Source organism: Mesitornis unicolor, unplaced genomic scaffold (genome assembly GCF_000695765.1).
Source record: "Mesitornis unicolor isolate BGI_N332 unplaced genomic scaffold, ASM69576v1 scaffold14315, whole genome shotgun sequence".
Classification (NCBI taxonomy): domain Eukaryota; kingdom Metazoa; phylum Chordata; class Aves; order Mesitornithiformes; family Mesitornithidae; genus Mesitornis; species Mesitornis unicolor.
In genome coordinates, this window is record NW_010186258.1 from 1 (window position 1) to 11,222 (window position 11,222).

General features: G+C 40.2%; 1 protein-coding gene across 1 annotated transcript; it reads left to right on the plus strand.

Annotated features, from left to right (window-relative positions):
• Positions 1 to 237: 237 nt before the first annotated feature.
• NDUFAF4 (NADH dehydrogenase (ubiquinone) complex I, assembly factor 4) lies at positions 238 to 3,025 on the plus strand. The gene is made up of 2 exons (XM_010185098.1): positions 238 to 387; positions 2,667 to 3,025. Exons 1-2 carry the CDS (start codon positions 238 to 240, stop codon positions 2,961 to 2,963), a joined length of 447 nt encoding a protein of 148 aa, XP_010183400.1. The 3' UTR covers positions 2,964 to 3,025.
• Positions 3,026 to 11,222: the final 8,197 nt, after the last annotated feature.

An 11,222-nucleotide genomic window follows, 5' to 3' on the forward strand; every position in this document is an offset into this window, starting at 1 on the left:
AGTAGCCGGTCTGCTCTACGGGCCGGTGGGGGCGTGAGCGCAAGCGTTGCTTTTCACCACTTTCACCGCTTGGCTGTGACGGTAACCGCGGCGGCGGTCAAGCAGCGGTGTTACCGCTAGAGCCGGTGGAGAAAGGAAGCCTTCCCCAAAAGCGTCACGCGTGTGAGGAGTCGTGCTCTTCCTCTGGGGAAGCGATTAGGCTGGCAGAACTAACAAAAAAGAAAGAATTTGACTCAGATGTGTCTTTTCTGTTTTTATTTGTATCCTTTCTTCTCCCCACTGCCTTTAGACCACCCAGAGATAAAGGAAGAAGTTTACAGAAAGGACGATAGGCTCCTCACCTTGTTAAAAGATGTTTATGTCGAGTCCAAAGATCCACCTGTGCAGGTGAGTATCTCTCTAGAAGCCATACCAGCCTCAGCTTTGTGGTTTTCAAACTCAGCACAAATTCTGTATAAAAAGCAGCTTTGTTAATGCCTAAAATCTACCTTTTTATAGATTAAAAATTATGTTTTCGTTACTCTTTTATCAGTAGCACCAACTGTGTTTGACCTTGGGTCTTGAGCATGTGGCAAATTGTGATATACAGCCTTTTAGATGCTTACACAATCTTCCTTTTTAACATCACATTGATATTGCTTTGTTTTTCACCTAAATTCCCATTCTTCCTCTAAGGCAGAAGAACAGTTGGCCAGCCTTTTGCAAAGATGCAGAAGTTTGCCAGAGTTCTCTTGTAGAGTTGTTAGAAGAAAAGAGTTTGGGACTACTATAGAAGCATGGATGTGGTAGATGACACAGACGTTAACGTTTTAGTGGACTCTTTAACTGCAGATGTTAATGTTGTACTGTGCAGACACTTATGCGGCTGAGGAAGTGCCTTACTTGGATTTTTTTCTGCATAATCTTCTGGATTGTTTGATGATCAGTTTCCTCATTGCCAGTCTTTGACTTGGAAGGCAAAGCATACCCATTCCAGTAAAATGCAGACTGAGGGTCAAGTCTCCTCTTTTCTACCATGTTACGTCATGGCTTGTGTGTTTTACTTGTGGCATTATTGGACCACTTTATTCTAGCTGCTTTATTCAGTAATAACAGTTCTATCATCTAGGAATAAAATTCCTAAGTCTCTAATTTGTCACTTTCATAGTACTTTATATTCAAGACTAATATTTAAAAATGCAGACTGATTTCTGCAGTGTCTCCCTGAAGTTTCCAAGTAATCTCTATCCTTAATTTTCATAATAGAGATTAGGACTCTAATCTTGAAGCGCTGAAGGTCTAATTTCAATATCATTCAATATTCATTTTATAAGCCTGTCAAGAGAGATTTGAGAAAAAGCCAAAGGTGGAACAAATCTCAGTGCTTGATTCCACACCTACTCTGAGGCTGCTGCCACATAAAACTTGTTCTTGTGTGTGTCTACTTGCAGTTGTTAGGAAGAGCATTATTAATATATTAGAATGGAGGCTTGTGGGGAAAACTTCATTGAGAAGCTTCCTTCCTTTCCTGAAGTTATTCTTAATGCTTGTGCATCGTGTATGTATACATACCTTTATGTATATGTGGTATGTCTAGTAAGTGGAGAAGCACCAGTTCTAAGTCCTGAAGTGGCAGATACCCAGAGACAGATCATTTTATTAAGACTTGACAAGTCGTTAATTATCTGAGCACAGTTTTAGCAAAAAGTAGAAGGAAGAAATGGAGAACTGGTAGCATCATCAGACATTCTCTGTAGTGTAGAAACAGACATGGTTATAGATGCTGTAGCATCCACATCAGTTTTTCTCAGCTTATGCGTTAATATGGAGTGTCTGTGGGCTAATCAGTAGCTGTGGACTTTGATAACTTCAAAAGTACTTTTTCTTAAACTTAGGAAATGTTTGAACTGTGTCTTTTTTTGTGGTGTCATTCACTCGTTAAATGTTAGTAAAAAGCAATATGGGAAAGGAAGAGCTGGTTTGGAAATGACTTGGAAATATGAAGACACTGGGGAGAAGAGACTTCATGTATCTGAGCGCTGCAGTAGTCATGGGACTTAAACTACACAGAATGCTGCAAAGTCTTTTCATTTTGTCCAGCAAAACTTGTTCTCTAGACAGAGCAAAATAAGGGACATCTTTTAGTTTGAAACCTAAAATCTAAAAATTAAGGGAAGGAGAGAGAGACTATATGACAAAGATTTCCTTGTATCAGAAGAAGGACACTAATTTGTAATAATTTTTTTGTTTATTTCTTTGTGGGTTTTTGTGGGGTTTTTTTGTTGTTTTGGTTTGGGGGTTTTTTTGGTGGTTTGTTTGTTTTGGATTTTTTTTACCTTGCTGTGAATCAGTACCAAATATTAGGTTATCTGCACTTATGTTTGGCTACCAAAATCTGTAGTTTGCCTTGTATGACATTCTACCGAGCCTGTACAACACTTGAGGTCAGTGGATGTAGCTTTTCAGAATTTGGGTGCAGGTCGACATGATACATAAAATGGCTGTGGAAGAACTGACAATTTTTGTGATACCAAAAAGCAGGGCTGGCTAAGCATTTTATTTTAATGCTGTAAAAATGGGGAAAACTACCAGGATATGCCATATTTAAGAATACAGGTTGGCTGCTACAGTATGCATAGTAAAGAAAATTGCTGTTAAGCTTTTTTTGTTTTCCTTCTCACAATTAGGTAAAAGATGGAGGCGGTGAACTTCTTCCATGTAAACATGAGGAAAAGAGACTTACAAAACTAGGTCAATTGGGAGATCTAGATGTTAAGAAAGTTCCCAAAGGCAAAATTTCCATTGTGGAGGCTCTGACACTTCTAAATAATCATAAACTTCATCCTCAAATATGGACTGCAGAGAAAATAGCAGCGGAATACAGTCTGGAACTGAAGGACGTCAGCTCTCTTCTAGAATTCTTCATTCCCTTCACTGTGCAGGAATTTCCTAAGGAAAGAAAAAAAGCTATAAAGTCAACATAAAAATCATTATCAAAACCTTGTGTGATCTCACTCGTGTCTTAATTTTACTATTGAGTATATTCAGCACCTGAAAAGAGCTGGTAATGTGTCATCCAACAAGGCTGCTTCCTTATGCCAGTAAGATATATTCAAGCAATTCCATTCTGTATTGGATGGCTTCAGTTAAATGCAGCAATTATAAGATACAATTTGTAAACCAGAATATAACTAATAAGTTGTATGAGAGCATGTTACATGATTCTCATAATCTCATTCATATGTTATGAGTTCAGTTAAAACACACTAGTTCTAGTGAGAGCTTTATCATAGCAGATTGCCTTTCTAAGCGGAGACTTCATGGCCTTCAGCTCAATCAGCGCTCTGTGTGCATTAGCTCTGCAGTTCCACATTACACTGTTCTTTCAAGGACTTGCTGTCAAGGTGTGTGTATATAAAACAGCTCTATTTCTTTTGTATAAGAATGGAATAGTATTTATACTTTGTCAAGAAGGTTAACTACAAGATCATTCGGGAAATTACGCTGTGTCAAAATAAAAAGGCAAATAGCAAGAAGGCCTCTTTCTGACCCCTCTTCCACTCAATTCTGATTTAGCATAAATACTTGCACCTTCCTAAGGTACTGTCTGTCAGTCAGTGAATTTGTAATGAGTGATGATCTTCTAGTATTGGCCTCTTGCAGCACTCTGTGGCACCTACTGTATGAGGAATAATGGTTCATATTATAATTAATAGGTAGCTATGAAATGCAACTGTATCTACTGATTGAACCCACTAGTAGGTCTTCTGTAAATGTCTGCCTGTCCTGCTACAATAGCCCTGTTTCCCTGTGGAGGCCTTCTCTGACTTCTCCAAATGCAGCCTAGATCAAGTCATGTTCACTCACTCACGTGCTACCAGATTGAAGATGAACGCATCCTTTCCACTTGTTAGTAAAGGATGATGCAACCTGTGAGGTGGTAACAGTGGATTGCAACCTTCTCGATACTGTGATTATTCAGGTCCGTGTAGGTAAGGAAGAAGTTTTGCACTGATGATTAATACTGCAGTGAAAACTGGTTAATGTTTTCCAGATAAGCAGGGGGGATAATCAGAATTGATACTTAAAAATGTATTATGTTTACCTTCATTCAGAAGAAACAACATCCAAAACTTAATTACATGTGGTGCTGACATTTCTAGTGCCCATCACTAAAGAAGTTGAATTTATTAAGAGGGTGGAAGTCAGTACGAGGCCTACAATGTAACTTTAAGAACTTTTCTGCCTGGTTTCAGACTCTGGTAAATATCTTACCAAGATGATCAGCTTTGCTATTTCATAGCAAGATTCTTTCCACCTTTCCACTTCTCTCTGAGATGCAACAACATATTTACAGTACAGTTTGCCACAGTATATTCAAAGTTTTGCTTGATTCATTTTTAAAGTACGTAACGCTGTACCTTAGTGGAAGATGACACCTAAGTGCATTGTATAAAGATTCAAAATTGTTGGTCTTTGTGTGGGTTGGGGATAGGCTGGTAATTCTTCCTGTAATGTAATGGGGACAGAGCTGCACTCTGAAACTGAGTTACGTACCACATTAAGATTTGTTGGTTTTCCACAAAATACTCTGTTTAATAGAATGTTGTAACAGAAATACTGTTCAAGTACTGCTCATCCTAATGTAATATTTAAGGTAATATTCAGAAAACAGCTGTGGAATGTATTTGTTACATATACTGTTATTTAAGACACTGTGATTTCTGTCTTTAAAAATGAATCTTTAATTAGGTATTGGAGTTGATTAAAAACTCGCTGCAGTCGGCACCAGACAACAGCTTAAGCATGCCTCTTGACTAACTTGGTATGTACTTTGGCTTCTTTTGTCTGCCTTTGTGAACTGTCTTGTGATGTGTTTAGACCATTACAGTACCGTGTTTCATGTAGAAAGTCCCTAGAGGCATTTTGGAATACAACTGCTTTACTTACACTCTGCAGCAGGCACAGGCTTTCGGACGTTTGGTACTTACCATGTTCAATGCTCCAGCCATATCTTCATGACAAGATCCTGTCTATGAATGAGATGATTGCAAAGCTGTCCCCAGTTTCTCTGGAGCCAGGATCTCATCCTCAGAATAAATTGTCCATGGTGGGGAAGCAGGCAGGTCCCACCGCACAGAGGTGGGCCAAGGATCCATCTGCTGGAAGCAGGTGACCTGATGGCCCGGAAGGCTCCTCTGGAGCAGGGAACTTGTCCAGCACAGCACGTTCACTTCATGAAAATTAGACACAATGCAGTTTGCTGTCAACAGAGATTCGTCTGCTGGTCACCTGCCCCACCTGCTGGGGAATGTCAGATCAGCAGGACGAAGGCATTGCTGATAGTATGGGATCATGTAAAAGCTGTACCTTTATCCTAATTATCCATAGTCTGAATGTTTAGCTTTCAACTGTCTCTTCAGATGTGGAGTGTTTTACTTGCCCAAAGCTCACAAGAAGATCCAGGAGCGTGGATCTTTGCTCTGGTGGGAAAACCTCTCCCTGATCAGGCACTCTCAACACTACCCTCTCGTCCTGAGGAGGCTACTGGCCACAGCCAGCTGCAAGGCCCTTGGCAAGTGCGTGCTTAAGCTGTGTTCAAGTGGGTACGTGTTTGAAGGTAACGCAGTCTTTAGGGTAGATGTCTGGGACAAGACTATTCTCAGTGTTGCATCTTTTCTAGAACTCCTTATTTACTTTTCAAGGGATCCTTTACTCATCAGTTATCTTGCCTCCTTACAAGGTTCGGGGTTTGATGCAATTTCTAATTGGAAGTATAATGGTACTGTCTTTACACTTTTAACGTGATTTTTTTTGTTGTCCTTTTATGTCTATTTCCTTTTCCTGTAGCTGTTTGGCTGTCAGCTTATGGAAAATGTACTCTTCAAGCAACTGTTTTGAAGAGGTAATTATGGGGAATTTGTGGGAACCTGCAATTCAGTTTTCTGGTACTCATACATGGAGAATTTTTCATGTTTCATTGGCATGCATGTGGTGCACCAAATTTAGCTCTGGTTTTTGGCCACCATATAGAATCATTACATTTGGTAGGGAACAATGTGCCTCACTCAAACTGCTTTGTTCTTGCCAAGGTAATGTTAAATGTGTAGCAATTACAAGCTTTGTAAGCCTGTAAGGGAATTGTTTCATTTCTAGTGTAAATGACACATGGTTAATGAACTTCTTTATATGTGGTATTATTACACCAATTTTCCAAATGTCACTGAATAAAGCCAGGGCTGCCTTGGGCACTGAGGCAGAGTGAGTACACGGGGCAGGCTGAGCCTCATTTGGAAATGAGGGTTACGTTCCTGGTGAGACATGAAATTGAATTTCTTCAGGGGAGTTCCAGCAGGTATGCTGGAATTTCTGGCTTCTGTTTTTTAAAAAAATGTCTCTTTAGGGAGAGTCCAGTAGCTCACCCCCGTTTTCTGTGTCCTAGTCCTACTCCTTTAGCCTTTTTCTCTTGTGAAGTCTATTCTCAGTCTCCTCAAGTCAGTCTTTGCTGTTTAAACTTTATCCAGCTGCACTCTTGCTCTTTACTGGCTCACATGCAAATGTTGGTGGTATTCTGCCCTTTCAGTATTAACAACCTGTTTTATTTCTGCGGTGTGCTCTTGCCTGGAGTAGCTCATCTGCTGAGGTAAAGATGAGAGAACTAAACACATGTTTTGCTCTGCAGAACTTAAGAATAGCAGAAATTTTCAAAAGCAATACAGCTTTTCTTACATCTTCAAAAGCTGCTCTTTTGGGATATGTGAAACTAAGTAAACATGTGCTGTCTCACCATGTATTAATCGTAGCTAGGTTCTTGCAGTCTGATGCCAAGACAGCCAGGTTGGACCTGTGAGGCAGAAAAGAGTTTTAACTCTGCTTTCTGTGCAGGTTAGTCAGAGGGAACTTCGGTACAGAACGCGATCTTTCTGTAGCTTTCCAGCACAAGGAACTTGTCTTTTAAGCTACCTCTTTTTACTCAAGGAGAAAAGAAAATGATGCTTATATGTGAGAGGTGTGTACTAAACGTACAGAATGGAATATATTATTTCTGTATTGAAAAATTGAGTTGAACCTCAAGTAGTCGTAAAACAGGATCAAAATGCAGAAGTTTGAAAAGGTGGCTGTCTCACCTTGTTTCATAATTTCTCTTAGAAACATAACATTAGTTTTCATGGTGTGAAACAGAGTCTTAGATTTACACAAGATGACAGTAGCATTAGGTAACAGCAGTACATCTCCTGTAGCGTACCGCAGGGAGCGTGTTGTGGGAGCTCTTGCGCCTCTGTGGGGTGGAACAGGGTTTAGTTTGTCCACTGCCAGAAAGAACTTAAAAAGTAAATCTGCCAAGGTGGTTCTTCTGTGACTGTTGTGCAAGATCCCCTTTGGGTGCGGGTTACTTCCATTGCTGAAGGTCTGTCTTTAGGTGAGATGTTTGGCCTCCTGATGGGAGTAGTGCTGGTGTATTACCCAGGAGAGAAGCGACCGGTGGCAGGATAGACCCCATAATCATCTCCTGTACAGATTCTGTGTATGGGAATGGAAAACGCATGGTGTCTTGTAGGACTGAGGTGCTCAGGTCACTACATTTTAGAAAGCTGAGGGATGTGATAATGTGGCTAGAGGAATCCCTACCTTTGACAGAGTTGCCCAGCAGCAGTCACACCTGTGAGCTGAGTTCACCCAAGGAAAAAAGGATCCCACTGCTGGTGAGCTGCAAGTGGTGCTGGTGAAAGCCACACTCGCTCCTGCCAGAGGCTGCTGTAACTGGTAGCCTGAATGTAAAGTTGTAGTTGGGAGCTTTGCAGAAAGGACAGTAGTACTAGAAACTTGGGTGCAGCTAGGATTGCAGAGCTGGTTATAATTGCCTGTGTTGGTAGAGGGAAAAAGAGATAAAGGTGAAGTCTTTGGAGCATTTTCTCTGAACTAAAGTATGCCTTGTTATTAATTGCACAAAACTGAGTTCCCAGGAAAATTAGCACAGCGTGGTTTGTGACTCAAGACGTTCTGACTCTACCCAGGCCACAAGTTGGGTATGAAGTAGAGGCAGAGCACTGTAAGCCTGGATGGCCAAAACTGTGTTGAGCTGCTGTATGGGCAGGTCTGTTAGGAGTTGAGCTTTGCACGCATGTCACGCTTCTTTCCCTTCTGTCTTGTTCACTGGTGGTTGCAGCACAGCAGTGTAGCCTAAAGGATGCCACAGGCTTAATGGTTAGGTGTCTCCTCTTAAAAGTGAGGATGTGGATTTGCATCCCCCTTAAGGTGAAACAGAAATTGCATGTCAGGTAGGAATCTAGCTTAGCTGTCCCCATGCCTCCTCAAGAGATGGAAATTATGGAACTTATTTTGGTTTCATAATACCTCCACACCATGAATTTCCGTTATGAGCACCAAGCGTAGCAGAGCTTCAGTCCCTCTTGGTGGGGCTGAGGTGGGGAAGCGGTAGGGGCTGCAGCACAGTGGGTGCAGGCAGGGCTCACTGCTGCTCAGGGAGGGAAGCCTTGCTTGGTCCTTACCACTCCTACCCCTGTTCCCAGCACTATTGCTGACTACAGCCCACCTCCTCTCTTTTTGCTAGCACAGGCAATTGGCAGTCCACTTTATGAACAACTTTAATTCACTAATGTGGCAGAAAACAAATCAAAACAGGTATATTCAAAACTGAGAAGGAGAAACAGTCTTTACTTTGTCAGCATCAGTTTCTTTCTTTTTGTTGGGGCCAGCTTAATTCTATTATCAGTTATGTCCACTGGGGGAAACAAGTTATTAAAATGGAGTATGGTTTTTTTCACACAATTTAGGGGCAAAAAGCTGAACATGCAAAGGTAACAAAATGCCTCTGAGAATTTCAGAACTACATTATCCCCAAGTTATTAGATTTGGGATGGGAAATGCATATTCTAAAACCTATTTTTTATATTGTAATAAAACATTTTGGCATGTTGGTATGAGATGGCATTTATTTCTAAGAACAATTCAAACTGAATGCAAAATATTTTGTTCAGCCCCTTTGCTTTGCCAAATAACAGGGAATATATTATTTATTTAGCTTTGGTTGATCTCAGAAAGTTTGTCCCATCCTAGTTACTAGCATTCCCATCCATACCTAGATCCAGTCCTCCCACTCCCCTCGCTACTTTGTTGAGTATCATCTATCAAGTTTCTAGCCCTGTTTCAGAGACAGGCAATTAACTGTGTACAATGAGTGAGCCTGATTTACTGTCTACCTCAAGCTACAGTGAAACTGGAATAAATAAAAAGTAAGTGCATTGAATAGCAGTGAATCAAAGCAAAGCAGGCTACTGAAGATGTCTTTACAAAGACATAATGCCACGCTATTGGCTTTGCTCCTCCACAGAGGAAGAAAGTGGGAATAAATTTCATACTGTGTTCTGCCTTCCTCAATTAACTGTCACCAGTTAAAGATTTCCTGTGTGGGAACAAATTCACAGTTGTCATCACTTAGCAAAGATAAATTCTATCAGCTCACTTCTGCACATGCAATACTTCAATATTAAACTCTATTTTTTATATTGCCAAGTTCTCATTAATGTAGGAATTTGAGATGTGGAGCCATTTTTCTTGTGACTCTTTTAATAGTCTGACATTTAATCATGGTTTCTTAACCCTTTTGAAAGAGATGTACTATTTTTTTACATTTTGAGTAAAAATTACTTGAATTTTATCATGGACATATACCTGTGATTAAAAGCTGAGAAGACAATGCTAGAAGCAAGCCTGTTCTTTCAGTCAATAATGTTTGTGATATATAGGGTCTATGACATAAATAATTCTATAGTTTCAGAAAGTAATGAAACTGCAATGTTTCAGAGACACCCTAAGGAAAAAACATAGTTTTACTGACAGTGCACTATGGGAAACCCCTGTTGGGTTTTTATACTCAAAATTTTGTGTATCCTGTAATTCTGCTGCTGTGGAACTTGCTACAGCATCATGCTCTAGCATATAACATTTAATTTTGCCAAAACTGTGTAATTAGTTCTCATCCAAGAACAAAATCTTGAACTGAGTGTGAACCATGCTACCAAAATCCCCTTGTGTTTGCTGCAAGCTAAAACAATACTTTTGAGAAATATGAACAGCTGCCCTTGTCTTAGCTGCTAGATACATCTGAAAACGAAAGAGAAAAATCTAAATCTAGCTCAAGACAAAATGCAAAACATGATATTAATATAAATTACATTACATTACAATTTAACCCCGACCTCTGTGATAATTGCCCTTCCCCCCCCCCCCAGTTTTTAACAATACTAAAGGCCTTTTTGTACTTGATGAAATGATAGCAGCTCCTTCGCCTTCCCCTGCACATATCTCAGCTTCCCAAATAAGGGAAGAAACCAGCAGGCAAATAGATTCAAATGTCAGGTTTGAAGAATGTGTCGTGAAGGATTTTGAAATGCTACATCCTTTCTACACCAGGCACTAGGCAGGATACATTGCATTTGTGCAGTCCTGATGAAAGGTTTGTTTCAAGTGGAAGAGAACTTGAATCTGAACTAACTTCACACGCTGCTGGTTTCAAGTTATTTCCATGATAAGGAAAAGTGATTACTTAAGAGATAAAAATCCAGTGTGCATTCCAATTGGTCAAACTGTTCCTATGGTTGCAGAGTAGTATCTAAAGATTCAGCTGAAAAAACGTGGCTTATGGATGAGAAAACGGCTTAGCTGTTGCATCCCTTCACTAGATATGCTGGGCAAAAATGGAGTTCCAGGTTGTGGAGGAGATACAAGCAGATGGCTTTGTTGCTGAATCCTTGCAAATAACCCCTCTCCCCAAAGAAAACTTTTTCTGAAAGCCTTGCCAAGTATATATGCTACAGATGGCTTCTTTTCTTACGTTGTTAGCTAGCAAAGGTTTTAAGTGCCCCCAGAGTTTTATCAGAATATCATGAGGATTATGCAAAGGGGGCTCAGGGGACCAGATCACATCATTTGGGAAGGTGACTTACCAGTATGCGCCTAAATGTAAACTAAGAAAACAAGAATAACATTTGTTTGGGCTCTGTTCTGCAAGGACGCTCTACTCCATAGCTTTTAGAGAAGTCATCACACAAAGCATTACTTAATTTGCTGCTGTGTTTTTCTCTGGTTTACCATTAGGAATAATATTGTCTTATTTTTTTCTGAGGTCTGCTAGTAGCAAAGTAGAAATAAAAAATTTATTGGTATAATGAGAGAAATTAATCTTGAGTTGTCCCAGGCATGCTTTTTTACATATACAGCTT